This window comes from Phyllobates terribilis, unplaced genomic scaffold (genome assembly GCF_046119375.1).
Source record: "Phyllobates terribilis strain yellow unplaced genomic scaffold, ASM4611937v1 Scaffold_11__3_contigs__length_659146591, whole genome shotgun sequence".
NCBI classification, from domain to species: Eukaryota; Metazoa; Chordata; class Amphibia; order Anura; family Dendrobatidae; genus Phyllobates; species Phyllobates terribilis.
This window is the reverse complement of record NW_027362771.1, coordinates 546,957,394-546,977,252: the sequence shown is the minus strand read 5'-3', so window position 1 is coordinate 546,977,252 and position 19,859 is coordinate 546,957,394. Positions and strand designations below refer to the sequence as shown.

Sequence of the window (19,859 nt, the reverse complement as noted above, 5' to 3'; positions counted from 1 at the left end):
CTTCTGGCCAATAGACTTAATTACTTGCTCCCACAACTAATCCATAAGAATCAGGTGGGGTTTGTCCCCTTCCGTCAGCGGGGTGACAACACTAGAAGGGTAGTGGATCTGGTTGATGTGGTTAGTAAGAACAAAGTTCAAGCTCTTCTCCTCAGCCTTGATGCAGAATAGGCATCTGATTGCATCAATTGGTCACTTTTCATTTGAGACAGTCTAGACTTTTGACATATGAGGGTCTTTTTTAAAGGCATTATAAGCTCTATATAGTACACTTTCTGCATCCATTAAACTACCTCATCATATTTCACCTAGTTTTAACAAAGCTAATGGAACGAGACAGGGACGCCATTTGTCCTCACTATTGTCCGCTCTGGGTATTGAATCACTAACAGCAATTATCCAACAAAAGCCAGACATTTCGGGGGTAGAAGTAAAGGATAGGTTCTTTAAAATATCTCTATTTGCAGATGATGTTTTACTTACTCTCACTAAATTACACACTGCAATAGCTAACCTTATGGCTGTCCTCCAGGACTTTGGTTGTATATCGGGATATAAGAGTAATGTCTCAAAGAGAATCACTTTCATTGAACATCCCCCATGATGCACTTGAACACCTCAAGAGCAATTATAAATTTCGCTGGAAGATGGAGACAATTAAATACCTGGTGGTCAACCTCACCTCCTCATTCAAAAACTTGTATTCCCATAACTATCCTCTTCTCTTTAAAGATCTGAAAAATCTACTGACTAAATGAAGTAACCTGTCGATCTCTTTCTTAGGCCGTATATCAGCAGTGAAAATGTCTCTTCTCTCTCTTCCCCCCGTCATAGTTCCCTTTGGGGAACTTAAGTCTCTTCAAGCCTGTATAATAAGATTCATATGAAATGATTGATGTCATGGAATCCCTAAACAGATACTTACCTCTAGTAGACTGCGAGGGGGGGGGCTGTCCATTCCAGACATTGTAAATTATTTCTGGGCTACTCACTTTAAATAGGATTTTATCCTGGACCTTATTGTGGGCATATAATAAGTGGTCAGAAATAGAGAAGCTATGTTTGGCTCCTTTTCATCCAAACTACCTTCTATTGTCAGGCCAACCTCCATAGGTAAGATCTCCACTCCGCTTCTAGGACCAATGCAGTTTACTAGCGGTATCTGTCTCTTCTGCAGGAAACAATTTGCACTCACGTGCCTGAGTTCCCCTATGATATCTTTCATCTATCAGATCTTTATACCGAATAGTATGGAGGCACCAATGGTCCAATCCTGGATTTCTGTAGGTCTATTTAGGTTTGCAGACCTGGTTGATAGGAATTCATTGGAACTACTCATTTGAATATCTTAAATATATGTTGTTATAGAGGCTGGGAAAGGCTGCAGAAGCGATGGACAAATGATGTCTTCAGGAGAAGTCATCATAGTGGTCTGAATTGGATGGAAAGACAATGAAGTGTAAATGTCTACAATCAGAGACATCATCACCTGTGAGTCACTGGAATTATAGAGGAGCTTTCACCATCTGACAAGCCTGTTATAGTTCATGCCTGTATTCCCATAAAATATGTAGTTATGTGTTGTGCCAGAAGAAAATCAAATTCAGTGGGTCCTTTGCGCTGCTGATGGAGATCCAAAAGACTAATCCAGCATACAAGGCCGATTTGATGCGGTTTTATTATCAATCTGTCTCAAAGTCATCCAACTTCTTCATCAGGATGGAGTGTGGTTATATCCTGATGAAGAAGTTGGATGACTTCAAAAGGCTTTGATAATAAAACCGCATCCAGCCTGCTTTGTATCCTGGATTATTCTTTTAGATCTCCATCAGCAGCCCAGAAGACCCACTGAATTTGCCTTTCTTCTGGTACTTCAACAGTTTTCAAACCCGTAGGACTGCAGAAACTGACAAATTTAAGCTTGATTTATGTTGTGTGTAATGACCGGAGGTCCGAGAGAGATCCAGTGAGTCACAAACTGAGACAGAGACAGAAATAAACAACACTTTCTGTACTAAAACAGGGATTAGACTAAAATTCAGTATAGCATGAATCAGTCTCAGGTTCTACCTGGGACACTGTCCCTACTAAATACACACAGTCAGCAAAAGCTGAAATCAATGTGCCAATCTCAAGGTTTCCAGCTTATGTGAATTATTATAAAGATCTGGAACAATTTTACCTAAACACAGTGTCAGTCTAGTGAGGGCGGTCTATAGGGACCCCCTAAGATGGCACACTGAGTACAATCCTACCACTATTAACAATAACAATGCATGAAACTATACCAATTGCTCTTATACCCCTATTATAAGGATACCCGGATATCTTAAAGTTATGGTACCGTTAACCTCAGATGTGGTCTATCACAGGCCTGTGAATCACGGTGGCTGCAGCTAGTCCCAGAAAACTTTGGCGCCAAAACAAAAGCAATGTTCACAAAAACAGCAAAGGTTCCTTGTCTTGTCGGCCGATGCCGAGCCCACACGCCGGGGACTTTAGTCCTGTAGCCTCAGGTTAAGGTCTGGGAAGATCTCTTCACAAGGCTTGTCAGTATCCTCTCAATGTGAATGGCACCGGACCCTTTCTCTCCTCTCGCAGTCACTCACTCTTTTCCAGACCACCGACCACGTGCTGCGTCACAGAGATGGATTCCTCAGTCTCTTTGCCTTCTCAGTCGACACTTGGCTCCTTCAGCACAAAGTCTCTAGTCCACTCAGCATGGACTTCCACAAAACTCCAAAGAGCCACACAGCTTTCCCCAGCTCAGCACTTGTTCTTAAGCAGGGACACAGCTTCACCAGGGACAGGGGTTCACAATCTCCACAGGGAAGCTTGTAGAGACAGAGTCTTGTTCCAGCTCAGTTCTCACAGACATCCTGTCTAGCCCCTCACACAGCATACACCCTCAGAACACACAGGGTTTCTTGCTCTGCCCCTGCTCTGAGCTCAGCCAGGCAAAAGTCACAGGGTCCTAATGCTGTCCTGCTGCTATCACAGTTCACACTCTCACATTGTGTTGTAAACAACTATAGCAGGTGAGCAATTCCCTGAATTTTATTGCCTTTTACCATTGCATAAGACCCTACTGCACCTTTTGCTCCTGTTCTTTTCCTAAATATATGTGTTGTGTGTCACGATTCCTCCACTCAGTGTGGTGAGTGGCATCTCAGCTGTCCAATCTGGGGCATGGGTGTGCTGAGCAACCAGTATTGTGTTAGACAGCTCAGCCGTCCAAGCTGAGGCTTGGGTGTCCTGAGTTGTCAGTGTGATGAGTGACAGTCCAGTTGCCTTGTCATGGCCGGGGCATGCTGGGTTTCCTACAGGTGTCTCCTGTTCGGAATGATTTCCAGACAATTTAGCTGGCTGGCTGCCTCTGATCTCTGCCAGCTGTAGCTCTGCTCAAGTGGTGTGTGTTTCTCTGTGCTTTGAGTTCTAGTATCCTGATCTTTGTAGCCCAACCTTGGATTTGCCTTTGACCATCCATTTGCCCAGCCCTTTTGTCTTATCTGCTACCTAATTGTAATTCTGACCCCAGACTTTTAGCTGACTATGCCTTTGCCTCATCCCTCTGTTTATGACGTACCCTCCTGGCTTTTGACCTCGGATTCCTTGACTTCCCCACCTCACGACTAATCCGTGACTAGTGACTAGCGTCACATTGTGAATTTATTCTGTTATTCATCCTAGAAATTAAAGTCCTAGCCTACATGGAAACATGGATTTGAACAAAAGAGCTTCAGCTTAAAGGGTTGCTCCACATTATCTTATGGGAATAAAAATACATACTATAACAAACTTGCCAGGAGGTTAAAGCTCCTCTATATTTTCAGTGTTTCACTGATGATGATGTCTCTGACTGTAGACATTTACTCTTCTTTGCCTTTCCATCCGACTCAGACCACTATGATGACTTCTCCTGAAGACATCATTGGCCCCTCACTTCTGCACCCTTTCCCAGCCTCTATAACAACATAAATAATTTCAGACTTAGATCATACAACTTAATTAGTGCAAGCCCTAAGCTAGACCCCTTAATTAACACAGATCTCAGACCAGACACCCAAAAAAATGTACACCGCACATGACACCTCTTAAAGCAGGGATGTTAAACTCAAATACACACAGGGCCAAAATTAAAAGCTTGGACAAAGTTGCATGCCAACCTTGATATTTATTAAAAAATGTTTACTATTGAGGAAATGTTTTCTTACCATCAAATTTAACAATGAACTTTTTCATATGGAAACAAACTTAAAGGGGTTGTGCCACGAACAAAGTACATTTTAATTAATAAATCTTAGAATAAAATATTGGAATAATACAATATGTAAGAGCAGTAAAAAGCATATGGCCTAATTTAAATATGTAATAACAAAGGATAAAAAACCTTGAATAGTACAGATAAAAAGTATGATGCAAACAAAAGTGCCCCCAAACACTTAAAGATACCCCCACAGTGAATTCCTCCACAGTACCCTCCACACGCATGGTATGATGACCCTATTGTGCCCCCTCCCTCAATAACGCAATAAAGAATGGTGACCCACATCACAGTATGGTTCTCCAACTGTAATCCACACACAGCCTTTCATACAGTATAATGGGCACAAAAATTCCTCCATACAGTCTAATGTTCCCTGCATAGCCTTCCATACAATATAATGGCCCCACATAGTCCTCCATGCAGTATAATGGGCCCCACATAGTTCTCCATACAGTATAATGGGCCCCACATAGTCCTCCATACAGTATAATGGCCCCACATAGTCCTCCATACAGAATAATGAGCCCCACATAGTCCTCCATACATTATAAGGGCCCACATGGTGCTCCATACCTTAAAATCACCCCATATAGTGCTCCATACAGTATAATGACCCCACATAGTGCTCCATACAGTATAATGGCCCCACATAGTCCTCCATACAGAATAATGGCCCCACATGGTGCTCCATACAATATAATGGCCCCCACATAGTTATCCATACATTACAAGGGCCCACATGGTGTTCCATACCTTAAAATCACCCCACATAGTGCTGAATACAGTATAATGACCCCATATTGTGCTCCATACAGTATAATGGCCCCACATAGTGCTCCATACAGTATAATGGCCACAAAAAGTGCTCCATGCAGTGTAATGGCCCCCACATAGTGCTCCATGCAGTATAATGGCCACAAAAAGTGCTCCATACAGTATAATGGCCCCCACATAGTGCTCCATACAGTATAATGGGCCCCACATAGTGCTCCATACAGTTTAATGGCCACAAAAAGTGCTCCATACAGTATAATGGCCCCCACATAGTGCTCCATACAGTATAATGGCCACAAAAAGTGCTCCATACAGTATAATGGCCCCCACATAGTGCTTCATACAGTATAATGGGCCCCACATAGTGCTTCATACAGTATAATGGCCCACATAGTGCTCCATACAGTATAATGTGTAACATACCTGGCGGCGTCCTTGCATAGTGGTCCATCTCCCACTGTGCAAGAGCGCGCACTCGATCTCCAGTGCAGACTGCCACTCTGGCTTCTTTCCATGTTGTCTGCTTTGCTTTGCTCTTGCTGTTTAGGGCGACGCCCGCTTAACTTCCTGTTTCTTGTAGCTGCTGCTGACACTCCCCTGATGCGTCCTCAGCCTATTGCTGTCTGTCACCTGGTATTTAACCCAGCTCCTCCTTGGAATCCTTGCCTGAGCATCTTGTTCTGTCAGTTGGCTTCTTGTCACTGATGTGCCAGGTCCTGTCTATGTTTCCTGCCTTGCGGTATCAGTTCCCGTGTCTGAACTGTGTCCTGTCTGTGTACTCTAGCCAGCTGTCCGTCTGCCTTCCTGGAGGCTGTATTTCCAGGCCTGTCTGAACACGCTCCTAGCCTGTTCGTCTCGCCCTCTGGGGGCCGCATACCCAGACTCACTCCTGTATTTGATGCAGTACAGTTCCTGTCTGAACTGTCTCCTAGCTTCCTACCTGTTTTGTCTTTATGTCCGTTTTCTCCCTTTTTCTGCAGTGTCTGAACCAGCACTTGGCTTTACCTAGGCTCGTTCCTGCATTTTGTTGCAGTAACTGTTCTTGTCTGAACTGTCTCCTAGCTTCTTACCTGTTTTGTCTTTATGTCCGTTTGTTCCCTTTTTCTGCAGTGTCTGAACCAGCACTTGGCTTTACCTAGGCTCGTTCCTGCATTTTGTTGCAGTAACTGTTCTTGTCTGAACTGTCTCCTAGCTTCTTACCTGTTTTGTCTTTATGTCCGTTTGCTCCCTTTTTCTGTAGAGTCTGAACCTGCACCTAACTTCTACTCGTTGTCATTGTACTTCCGTTTGTGAGTTGGAGTCCTTTCGCTACTTCTTTGCAAGTATCTTGTGTGTATCTGGTTCTGCCTTTCTTTTCCAGTCTGTTCCATGTGAACAGAGCTCTGTCCCCTTTGCTTTGTCTTTGTTTACCTCTTCGGCGATTTATCTCAGCCCTGTCCACCGCGTCTGCGGTTTCGCTCTGCTCAGCCTTGTCTACCGTGTCTGCGGTTTCGCTCTGCTCAGCCTTGTCCACCGCGTCTGCGGTTTCGCTCTGCTCAGCCCTGTCCACCGCGTCTGCGGTTTCGCTTTGCTCAGCCCTGTCCACCGCGTCTGCGGTTTCGCTTTGCTCAGCCTTGTCCACCGCGTCTGCGGTTTTGCTCTGCTCAGCCTTGTCTACCGCGTCTGCGGTTTTGCTCTGCTCAGCCTTGTCCACCGCGTCTGTGGCTTTGCTCTGCTCAGCCTTGTCCACCGCGTCTGCGGTTTCGCTCTGCTCAGCCTTGTCCACCGCGTCTGCGGTTTCGCTCTGCTCAGCTTTGTCTACTGCGTCTGCGGTTTCGCTCTGCTCAGCCTTGTCTACCGCGTCTGCGGTTTCGCTCTGCTCAGCCTTGTCTACCGCGTCTGCGGTTTCGCTCTGCTCAGCTTTGTCTACCGCGTCTGCGGTTTCGCTCTGCTCAGCTTTGTCTACCGCGTCTGCGGTTTCGCTCTGCTCAGCCCTGTCTACTGCGTCTGCGATTCTGCTCTGCTCAGTCTTGTCTACCGCGTCTGCGGTTTTGCTCTGCTCAGCTTTGTCCACCGCATCTGCGGTTTCGCTCTGCTCAGCCCTGTCTACCGCGTCTGCGGTTTCGCTCTGCTCAGACTTGTCTACCGCACCTGCGCTTTCGCTTTACTCTGTTTGATTACCGCATCTGCGGCTCTGAACTCGTCTCCCAGTCTGTACTGGACCCTACCCAGCCTGCGCTCTAGCCTGCCTGTTCCTGTATTCCCCGGTGTGGGTCAACAGCCATGTCCGGAGTCTGACCTGGAGTAGACCCTGGTCCCTCTGCTCGGTTCCTCCCTGGTGCACTGGCGTCGTATGCTGTCGTGCGACCTTGGTCGAATCGAGCAGATACTTAGTTACGCCTCTCCAGGCACTCTCCGGTTCATGGCACAGTGGAACCATTAAACACGCACACGCCAGTCAGTCCGGGCGTGTGCATTACATAATGACCCCACATAGTGCTCCATACAGTATAAAGAGCCCAATAGAGGGCTCCATGCAGTATAATGGCCTCACTTACTGCTCCATACAGTATAATGGCCCCACATAGTCCTCCATACAGAATAATGGGCCCCACATAGTCCTCCATACAGTATAATCGCCCCACATAGTCCTCCATACAGTATAATCGCCCCACATAGTCCTCCATATAGTATAATGGCCCCACATAGTCCTCAATGCAAGCGCGTTGTAGTGACATCACTGCGCTGAGACGTCAGATGCAGAGGGGGAATGAAGGGAGAGTGAGCGTCAGCTGACTTTCCTTCTCAATCATTCCTTTCAACTGCATTGGCATCTAGGATCCTGAAATAGTTGAAAGTGTGATGCTGGGTGAAAGTTAAATGCCAAATATACTAAGGGGACCCACATAGAGTTGCGGGACAAATATACTCACCCTGTGGGCCAGATGTGGCCCACGGGCCAGAGTTTGACGTATGTGTTTTAAAGGGAATCTGTCATCAGGTTTTTGCTATCTCATCTGAGAGCAGCGTAATGTAGGAAAAGAGACCCTGATTCTAATTATATATCTTAGTTTATTGGGTGCAGCAGTTGTGATATAATCAAAGTTTTTAGAAGTAGCAGAGCTCAGAAAGCTAACCTGGCCCACACCACTGATTAGCAGCTTTCTGTGTACATTATATATTGACAGTAAGCTGCTAATAAGTCCTGGGGGCTAATAAGTCCTGGGGGTAGGAGAAACACAAGACCTTGGCAGTGATAATCTCCTGCTGATAAAACACTCATTGTACTGAAACAACGGCACACAGCCTAATACATGACACACACATGAAATTACAGTGCATTGTGAAAGTATTTGGCCCCCTTGAACTTTTCTACCTTTTGCCACATTTCTGGCTCCAAACATAAAGATATAAAATTCTAATTTTTTTGGGAAGAATCAACAACAAGTGGGACACAATCGTGACGTGGAGCGAAATTTATTGGATATTTTAAACTTTTTTAACAAATTAAAAACTGAAAAGTGGGGCGTGCAATATTATTCGGCCCCCTTGAGTTAATACTTTGTAGCACCACCTTTTGCTGTGATTATAGCTACAAGTTGCTTGGGGTATGTCTCTATCAGTTGTGCACATCGAGAGGCTGAAATTCTTGCCCATTCTTCCTTGCAAAACAGCTAGAGCTCATTGAGGTTGGATGGAGGGCGTTTGTGAACAGCAGTTTTCAGCTCTTTCCACAGATTCTCAATTGGATTCAGGTCTGGACTTTGACTTGGCCATTTTAACACCTGGATACGTTTATTTTTGAACCATTCCATTGTAGATTTTGCTTTATGTTTGGTATAATTGTCTTGTTGGAAGATAAATCTCCATCCCAGTCTCAGGTCTTTTGCAGACTCCAACAGGTTTTCTTCCAGAATGGTCCTGTATTTGGCTCCATCCATCTTCCCATCAATTTTAACCATCTTCCCTGTCCCTGCTGAAGAAAAGCAGGCCCAAACCATGATGGTGCCATCACCATGTTTGACAGTGTGGATGGTGTTTTGAGGGTGATGAGCTGTGTTGCTTTTACGCCAAACATATCGTTTTGCATTGTGGCCAAAAAGTTTGATTTTGGTTTCATCTGACCAGAGAAAGTTGGAGCCAGATTGATGAAGAGTACTGTTTGTCACTCTTTAAGTCCATGCCTCAGAGACTGCAAGCTGTTATTAAAGCCAGAGGTGGTGCAACAAAATACTAGTGATGTATTGGAGTGTTCTTTTGTGTGTTTGTTTTTTCATGATTCCGTAATTTGTTCCTCAGAATTTAGTGATTCCATAATTTTTTCCCTCTGCTTGGTCTGAAAAAAATTACCCTTACTGAGTACCACATTTTTTATCTTGATTTCTTTTAGTGTTTCTTAAAGCCATAAAGTTGCCATTTGAAATTACTTTAGTTTTGTGCCATGTCTGTGATCTGCTTTTTTTCAACAACATTAAACAACTGAATGAACATCCTCCGAGCCTGGTGATTCCATAATTTTTGCCAGGGGTTATAATTAATAGCAGACAATGGCTTTATCTGCCATTTGAGCCCAATACTTGTGCTGTCACCAAAAAACTCTGAAAATAGTACAAAAATCAAAAGTCAGCTAGTTTCTTCCTCTTACCTTTTCAGCCTCATATTTTTGTAACTCGTAGAATTATGTGGAAGTCTTGGGTAGAATTCTTGCTCTATGTTCTGCTTGAGAAGCGAAGAGTCTGGTTCTGTACTCTATAACTCTTGATGTCTGTTGTCTTTCACTCTATTATCGCCTCCTCTAATGTTTATCAAGGGCAGAAATGAAAACTGAAACTGTTGACTTTCTACTTTTAGTGGATTACAGTTTTTATTGTTGACTATCATGCTTTGTTATCCTACAGTGTTATGTAGAAGATGCAGGATATTTTATAGTAACAATTATATTTTAATAATCTCTTGTTTTGTAAGACCGGTATAACATTGATAACATGTCTCCACATTGTCCAAATATATGTAGGAGATGTCTCATGTATAGAAGGTAAGTGTCATAGTCAGATCATTTTGGGCGCTCATTGTATAAGCAGGTATGTGGGTGTCCAGTGAGATTAACATTAGATGTGATGGTAGATCTATCACAGTTATGAAGTAGGGTCAAATGTTCCTTTTTATTTCAGCAGCACAGCTAATTGCATCTAGACACTGGAAAATCACAAATAAGTTTGAGGAGATAAGGTGCAGACAGAATGAAGCCGGACAATAGTTTTCAACATGCAAACTCCTGTCCTCCTGTAGTAGAAGGCAGTAAAACCTCAGAAGAACTTTTGCAGGATGTGCCATTAGTGAGGAAGGACTGCCATCTGCTGGCCAGGCGAAACCAAGCAGAACCAAGTTGTGCTAGAAGATTTGAAGGGGAAGTAAATTAAGATGCTGGACCTGATCAGGTGACCCACAGGAGGAATTTCTTGGATATAAAAGCCCTGCGTGCTAAACCGCAGGCAGATTTGGTGATCAAGCAAGAGAGCAGAGGAGACATGCTCTAGAAGTGCTGCAGAACCCAGCGTGACAGGCCTCAAGAGGAGGCCCGCATCACCTAAGTGTCGGACATTGTCTGACAAGGTCCGGACCTCTCACAGAAGTACTCCGAGTTCTGCAAATGCTGGTCAGAAACAGGACCCGAGCTTTGCATTGACTAATCAACCTGACGTCGAAGCCAAGGTCTGGGCCGCCCTGCCCCAAGCCTAAGAGACTACCGTCGACCTGTCAAGCCGAGAAGAGCTGAGAGAAGACTGTGACTGGACAGGTGTGCCAGCAGTAGCGGAGGAACAGCGTGAGTGAGCAGTGCCGTCACTTCCAACTTTCACCTACGGTACTGGGGACAGTTGTGATTAGGACTTCAGGTTGGGAGGGTGCTTGATTGACTGTATCATAAAGAGATTTGCGGCCTAGCGGGAAAAAACAGTGACCCACGCTAGGGCCATTTAGAGAGGAAAAGAACTTACATGGTGACTCCCACGACTAGGTGCATCACCTTTTTTTTAAAAGAACTTTACTGTTACTTACTGAAAGACTCCTTATTGTTATTCCAAGTTATTGTTGATTCCTATTGTTCCAATCCCTGACTATTTCCGCTTAGTGGTCTCTGTGCGTTGCATCCCGGCACCTGTGTTACACCTCCTTATCTTCTCCTCACTTAAATGTTCCTCCCCCAATCACCTCCAAAGCGTATCCCTTGTATCCCTCATACTCTGGAATTCTGTGCCCCAACACGTCCTATTATCCACCACACTCTGAACTTTTAGATGGAATTGGAAAACACATCTTTTCAAGAAAACTTACAGCTTGAAATATTCTCCGCCTGCCTTTGATTTGTGAATGACCTGCCTCCTCTGATTGAAATCTCAGCAGTGACTTTTCATTCAAAGACTGGAGACAGGTGGAATTATTATTTAGGGCACTATCTTTTTGGCCCTATTATTTTGGGAACACTATTGTTTTAAAAGTACGAGACCCGATTAATCATTGGCATTTTTTTTAGTCACTTTTCATTTTTTGTCTTGTAGTATTAGTTGTAATTTTTGCCCCACATTCTTCAAAATGGTGCATGCAGTTCACGAATTTTGCACAAAGTCAATAATGGTCTTTTTTCTATCTTGAACTGTTTTTGTGACTCTTTAGTGCAAAAAGTCGCACATTTCGCAAAAACACACGGAGGGACTGGACACCACAGAGGGATTGCAGTGCAGCTGCACCAAATTTCGCAACTTTTTAAAAAGTCGAATATAAACAATAAACCAAAAACATCTGGAATAGCTAATCTCTACCCACAAAGTGGAAATAAAAAACAAAACAGAAAAACAGGTAAACACATATAAAATAGACTTAAAAAAAAGACACAAATAGAATAATTGGAACGGTGGCACCTCCACAAGGCAAAGATGGAGAAATTGGTCCTTCACTATCAGGTCTTTCAAGTCTTCGAAGGTGGTAACCAATAGTCCCTGGACCTATTGCTCAAAGTTGGTTCTGAGCCCGTCCACCACATCACTGTAGCTGTCGAGAGGTCCACATTGGAGGGCCCTGTGTTAATGGCTTCATAGTCTCTATCATCAGGGCCGGCATCAGCACCCGGGCAAGTGCCGGGGCCCTGAGCAGGCGGGGGGCCCACTCGCCCTCGGGCACCCCGGCGTGTTATGGGACCCATGAGCGGAGAAGAGCAGTGCCAGCGCCTGCCCCCCGCCCCCCCCTTACCCCCTCGCTTGCTCAGGGCCCCGGCACAATACTTACCTCTCCCCGTGCCTCCGCAGCAGCTCGGGACTCTCCGCGTCCTCTGACTGTGACGTCTCAGATCAGAGGGTGTGATGACGTCTTTCCACCGCGCTCTCTCCTGAGCCATCACAGCGTAGAGCGGGAAGACGCCGGCGACAATGAGGAGTCCGGAGCAGTGGCAACAGGTGAGGAGAAGTGAGGTGAGTATTTGATTTTTTTTTTTTAATGTATGGAGGCATGGGGCATTATAGGGGGGGGGGACAGCCTGCAATGGGGCATTATAGGGGGGGAGCACAGCCTGCATGGGGCATTATAGGGGGGGACAACAGCCTGCATGGGGCATTATAGGGGAGGGGACAGAATTCAATGGGGAATTATAGGGGGGAGGGAGGAGAACAGCCTGCAATGGGATGGGGCATTATAGGGGGGGGAGAACAGCCGGCATGGGGCATTATAGGGGGGGGGGGAATAGCTTGCATGGGACATTATGGGGGGGACAGCCTGCAATGGAGCATTATAGGGGGGGAGAACAGCCTGCATGGGGCATTTTATGAGGGGGTGAACAGCCTGTAAAGGGGCATTATAGGGGGGAGAACAGGCAGCAATGGGGTATTGTAGGGGGGGAGAAGAGCTTGCATGGGGCATTATGTGGGAGGGAGAACAGCCTGAATGGGGAATTATGTGGGGGGGGGGGACAGCCTGCATGGGGCATTATGTGGGGGGGAGGAGAACAGCATTATAGGAAGTGGAAGATCAGCCTGCAATGGGGCATTATAGAGGGGAGAACAGCCTGCATGGGGCATTATGTGGGGGGGGGGGGTCAGCCTGCATGGGGCATTATGTGGGGGGGAACAGCCTGCATGGGGCATTATGTGGGGGCACAGCCTGCATGGAGCATTATGTGGGGGGCACTGCCTGCATGGAGCATTATAAGGGGGCCAGTATTCTGTATGGAGCGTTATATGGGGGCCAGTATTCTGTATGGAGCGTTATATGGGGGTCAGTATTCTGTATGGAGCGTTATATGGGGGCCAGTATTCTGTATGGCGCATTTTATGGGGGCCAGTATCCTGTATGGAGCGTTTTATGGGGGCCAGTATCCTGTATGGAGCATTTTATGGTGGTCAGTATTCTGTATAGTGTTTTATGGGGGCCAGTATTCTGTATGGAGCGTTATATGGGGGCCAGTATTCTGTATGGAGCATTATATGAGGGCCAGTATTCTGTATGGAGCATTATATGGGGCCCATAATACTGTTAGAGGACTATGTGGTGCCCATAATACTGTATGGAGGACGATACTATCCGGTCTGCACTGTGCGCTGCGAGGATTCGCCAATTTCTGAGCTATTGTAGAATTTACAATAGATATTACTCATGTAACGTAAGAAGTGAAATCTTTGCATTGTACTATATCTATATTTCTCTGCGGCATCTGTGCTTCATGAATAGTGGTATGTGTTAAAGGGGCCCACTGAGACTCATTCGCCCAGGGCCCGCAAAAACCTGGAGCCAGCCCTGATTATATACATACAATATAGATGGTACAATATTATATACTTATAGTTATGGCACTTTCAGTCACTTGGTATAAAACCCGGCTGCATATACAGTACAGACCAAAAGTTTGGACACACCTTCTCATTTCAAGATTTTTCTGTATCTTCATGACTTTGAAAATTGTACATTCACACTGAAGGCATCAAAACTATGAATTAACACATGTGGAATTATATACTTAACAAAAAAGTGTGAAACAACTGAAAATATGTCTTATATTCTAGGTTCTTCAAAGTAGACACCTTTTGCTTTGATGACTGCTTTGCACACTCTTGGCATTCTCTTGATGAGCTTCAAGATGTAGTCACCGGAAAAGGTTCATGTCCTGTCACTGCAGGTGAAAAACACCCCCATAGCATGATGCTGCCATCACCATGTTTCACTGTTGGGATTGTATTGGGCAGGTGATGATCAGTGCCTGGTTTTCTCCACACATACCACTTAGAATTATCATCAAAAAGTTCTATCTTCGTCTCATCAGACCAGAGAATCTTATTTCTCATAGTCTGGGAGTCCTTCATGTGTTTTTGAGCAAACTCTATGCGGGCTTTCATATGTCTTGCACTGAGGAGAGGCTTCCTTCGGGCCACTCTGCCATAAAGGCCGGACTGGTGGAGGGCTGCAGTGATAGTTGACTTTGTGGAACTTTCTCCCATCTCCCTACTACATCTCTGGAGCTCAGACACAGTGATCTTGGGGTTCTTCTTTACCTCTCTCACCAACGCTCTTCTCCCACGATTGCTCAGGTTGGCTGGATGGCCAGGTCTAGGAAGACTTCTGGTGGTCCCAAACTTCTTCCATTTAAGGATTATGGAGGCCACTGTGCTCTTAGGAACCTTGAGTAATGCAGAAATTCTTTTGTAACCTTGGAGAGATCTGTGCCTTGCCACAATTCTGTTTCTGAGCTCCTTGGGCAGTTCCTTTGAGCTCATGATTCTCATTTGGTCTGACATGCACTGTGAGCTGTGAGGCCTTATATAGACAGGTGTGTGCCTTTCCAAATCAAGTCCTATCAGTTTAATTAAACACAGCTGGACTCCAATGAAGGAGTACAACCATCTCAAGGAGGATCACAAGGAAATGGACAGCATGTGACTTAAATATGAGTGTCTGAGCAAAGGGTCTGAATACTTATGGCCATGGGATATTTCAGTTTTTCTTTTTAAATACATTTGCAAAAATTTCTACATTTCTGTTTTTTTTCAGTCTAGATGGGGTGCAGAGTGTACTTTAATGAGAAAAAAAATGAACTTTTTAGAATTTACCAAATGGCTGCAATGAAACAAAGAGTGAAAAATTTAAAGGGGTCTGAATACTTTCCGTACCCACTGTAAACACTCCATATGAAGGAGCTATTACAAGAATTGTCATTTATGAGAGTGCTACTGCATAAAGTCTATGTTATGTGTCCAGTAGTGAGGAAGAGGAGGGAGAAGTGCACATGAATGTAATAATACCAGAGATAGGAGAGGAAAATGGCGTCACAGAGAACACCAGACTGTAAGTAAAGACAGTAACATATACAGATATCACAGATTGTATACGATTGTAGATATTTAATTGTAAATGGGGAATGACTTGTTGTCACTGGCCAGAGACTGAGGAGGATATAACACATGGCTGTACATATCCCTGGGTATCAGAGGCCAATTGGGGGCTAATAATTTAGGGGTCCCCTACACAGGGGTTGTAGTAAACATAATTTTCTCGGCCTCTGGTCTTGCAGGAGCAGTGCTGCCATCCAATGAGGCCACGGGGCATAAAGGACAGTTGACAACATGACTTGGCCACTTAGACTAATAAAGATTAAGATAGAGGTGCTGATAGGTGGTGTAGGGACATGGAGGTTCTGCTACCATGAAACCTAACCGGCAGACGACGTGAGAAACCGATGAGCGTGGTCTCTGTCAGCTTCATCTCCTCCGCTGATCAGTGTCGGGCAGGAAGAGGGAGACTCATGTGTCTCTTACTGCACAAGTGTCTCTCTCCCTACCTGGCTTCTCTGACCCTGTAGCAGTCGCTATAGTTGACACATTATAGTCCTGCCCATATAAATGGTCTGTAAATGTCATTTGTAAAGGAGATAATGGACAAAAGGACAGAAAAGGAGCAATAATTGTTAAGTGGTCACAGACATCAGCACCTCCTAAGTGAAACCGGCCCCTTTAGTGCACTCCTGGATTCCCATTTACAATGTATTGCTCACACAGCCCCCTGCTCTCACAGAAAAGAACTAAAAAGGGAGAATGAATGGTAAGTGGGTACTAAAGGAGGTGCTGGATTCTGTGCCGGTGTGCCATATATTGCCCTTTTAGTTACTCCATGTATTTCTAGTCAGGGCCCAGTTGCCTCATTTAAAGGGAATCTGTCACCCTATGGGAGATATGAGACCTCTAATATGGGCATACAAGTTATAGAAATGTAAATCTATACATACACGTATGGCCCATAGTAGAGGTCTACTGCAGAGAAATGTGTTTTTATAAAATCTGATTTCACATGCTTGGCATCCGGGGGACGCCAAGAAATCCCCGCCTATCTAATTAGGAAGCCCAGAAATCCTGGCCTATCGGTTTATTTAGCATATTCCCCACCTCCCCTGCACGTCACAGGTCCCTGTGACGTGCACTCGTCTCACTCACTTCCCGCGCATGCGCACATTGCCGCTGTCATTAGGAGCGCTTCTTTTTCCTCCCGGGCCCATTCGTCTCTGCAGTGTTCTAGTCACAGTAACTCCCGGGCACCTGCGCACTAGAACACTGCAGAGAAAACCTGGGCCGGGAGGAAAAAAAAAGCGCTCCTGATGATAGCGGCGATGTGCGCATGCGCGGGAAGTGAGTGAGACGAGTGCACATCACAGGGCCCTGTGACATGCAGGGGAGGGGGGGGAATATGCTAAATAAACTGATAGGCGGGGATTTCTGGGCTTCCTAATCAGATAGGAGGGGTTTTCTTGGCGTCCCCCGGACGCCAAGCATGTGAAAACAGATTTTATAAAAACACATTTCTCTGCAAGTAGACCTCTTCAATGGCCCATACAGGTATGTATAGATTTACATTTCTATAACCTGTATGCCCATATTAGATGTCTCATATCTCCCAGGGGGTGACAGATTCCCTTTAATCATCTAAAGCTAAAATTAATGACTAGAGATTTGTACTTATGTAGCGGTGTCCAAAGAACATCACAAGGCCGGTTTCAAGTACGGCACAGCAGACGAGAAGGCTGAAACAAAACACCGGCTTTATTATGTACAAATGGATTATATGCCGGGAAGTGAGAATAACAGTATTTACAATGACAATATCAATAACATGAATACAGGAAGAAATAGCTGAAGCGAGTCACAGAGCTATGCTCCAGCTATGGCAATGAAAGTTCAATACAACAGTACACATCAAGTTTCACATACTACTCTAGGCTACACTGCTACAGCGTCCTATCTAAAGAAAACTACACTAAACCCTAGCATAGTTCACACTGGTGAGTCACTCATAGTTGCGCAGATCAGACACAGATGGCGGCCGCTTTGTTCGTGGTGTAATCGAGCAGTATCACATCACTCAAGACCTTTCCTTTGTATATTGAATCTCTTCCTTCTGCAGGCAGGCAAACCTTGCTTCAGTTTCACTGAGGTAAAATGGCTGGTACTCTGTGTTGTGTGTTACTTCAGGTCAACAGCCTTCAGGGAAAACATTCTTCAAAAAGGGATGGATTTCTCTACTCTTGACACAGTCCTGACAACAACTATTGATAAAGTTGTGCTCTTATCTTTCCTGAGAATTACAGTTTACTTTTATAGTTTCTCTTTATTAGGAACAGGCAGGAGCATCTTTGCTCCCTCAGACACACACAGGAGGTCCCTCTGCTTCCTGGTTAATTTCCCTCTCTCAGCAGAGACCAAGAAGCAGGGGGCGCGATTAGTCCACAAGCAGAAAACCCAGGGGGGAGCACGGTTTTTTAAAGCCACAGTGTATTCAATGTCCGGTAAGGGCTGATCTCCTACATGCCTCCCCACTTGAAGACGGCAGTCCTCGGCCTCGCTGTATAGCTCTGAAAGGAATAAAGGCTTTATGCAGAGGTATACATCACAGGACCACTTTCATCACAATACATATGAGTGGACCAAATTAACTGATCAGCATTGTACCTGTCTGGTGGAGCCCCCCCTCGCCTGGAGTCTTGGGTTCCTCCCCTCTGTGAGTTGGCAACGGATCCGTGTCGGGAATGTCAACTCCCTCGGACTGGGGACCTTCCGCGGACTCAGGAATGGTCCACCTGTCTTCAACACAGTCACTGTCCGGGAAAACTGGTCTTGATGAAGGAACAGGAGGAGCAACTCTTGGGACAGATGTAGGATCTTCAGAGCGGCATGGTCATAACATATTCCTATGTAGAGTTCTCCAACCAGAGTCCTCATTTTCAGGTGGCACTTCATACACTGGACCGTTGGGATACACTCTCTTGATCACTTTGTATGGTTGTACCTCCCAATGTCCGCTCAGCTTCTCTTTGGGGCTTTTTTCCCATACCAGCACTCAGTCTTCAGGCCAGAGCGGAGCTTCTTGAATTGGCGGTTGGTTGTTGTGCGTCTTCTCTTCCAATCGCTGGCCTGCTAGCCGGTGGATAGTCTGAAGTCATCGCTGATGCTCTTTCAACCAGGAGGTGGTAGATCGTTTGAATAGATGCTCTGGTTGTTCCAGATTTAGCTCAATGATTTCTCGGCCGGCTCTACCAAACAGTAACGTGTATGGGGTATACCCTGTGGTGGTGTGAACCCGATTGTTATAGGTCCAGACTAGTTCGGGTACGTAGTCAGGCCAATGCGTCTTCTTATCTTCTTCTAATGTCCTCAACATTTGAAGCAGAGTCCGGTTGAAGCGCTCACAGGCCCCATTCCTTTGGGGGTGATATGGGGTTGTCCGGGACCTTTTGATGCCGTACAGTCGGTACAATTCCTCCATCACTTTGCCATGAAAACACGCTCCTTGGTCTGAATGAATCCGCTTCGGACACCCATAAACCCGGATGAAATCCTGATAGACGGCTGGCGCAGCCGACTCAGCCGTCTGGTCCCGAGTCATGGTGACCACCGCAAACTTGGAGAAGTGGTTGGTCATGACCAGGCAGTACTGTGGGCCTCTAGCCGACTGTCCCACGAGGAGCAGGGCTGTGGAGTCGGAGCCCATTTTGGTGGAGTCGGAGTCGGTATAAAATGGACCAACTCCTAAAATATATAACAAATTTTCGTACAGCAGTTCAATGCAGTTTGTGGAGAATATTTTTTCCGAAGAATTTGAGAAAGTTATGAAATGTCCTATAAATGTGTGTCCTATTCCTGATCTAAGGGTCTAGACTTTAGCTGAGATTAATCTGTGCTACAGTAAATTTATCACTTAAACGTGAGCCATGTATGAGGGAGTCGGAGTCGTGGAGTCGGTGTGATGTAAATTGAGGAGTCGGAGATTTGGCTTACCGACTCCACATCCCTGACGAGGAAGTAATCTGTCATCCACACTTCAAGTAGTTCTTTGGTCCTTATGGTCAGTATGGGTGCCCTCTGTTCTGTGCTTTAGGTGAGGTCACACATTCGGCAATGTTGGCACGCTTCTTCAACTGTCTTCACCAGTCAAGGGCAATATACGTAACTCTGCACCCACTTGTAAGTATTCCCCGGGCCAAAGTAAGCCCCAAGCTCATGAGCTTTCTTGGTAATTTCTCGTTCCACTCTTCCAGGGACTACTACTTGCCATCTCGCCTCTAAGTCAGCAGGTTGTTGCCACTTGCGATATAGAATGGCGTCTCGAACTTTCAATCTATCCCACTGGCGGATCACGGACTTAGTTTAGAGATCTAGGGCAGCTCTTTCTTCCCTGTCAGGCCATTTTTCTTGGGCTATCCAGCTGTCACGGGTGTGTCAGAAGTGACAGACAGTCGCTCTGCAGTTGGTTGCAGGAGATCTCTACGTTTGGCACTACAGACATCTTCTTAGAGGGTGGTTGTCTACGGGACCCA

General features: G+C 45.6%; 1 protein-coding gene across 1 annotated transcript in view; it reads right to left on the bottom strand.

The window, feature by feature from the left end:
- Positions 1-9,778, bottom strand: part of LOC141165319 (RING finger protein 112-like) — a 231,376-nt gene extending 221,598 nt beyond the window's left edge. The window contains exon 1 of the mRNA XM_073650918.1: positions 9,666-9,778. Coding sequence (XP_073507019.1) covers positions 9,666-9,679 — 14 coding nt within the window. The 5' untranslated portion in view covers positions 9,680-9,778. The remainder of the gene's footprint in view (positions 1-9,665) is intronic.
- Between the last annotated feature and the right edge of the window lie 10,081 nt (positions 9,779-19,859).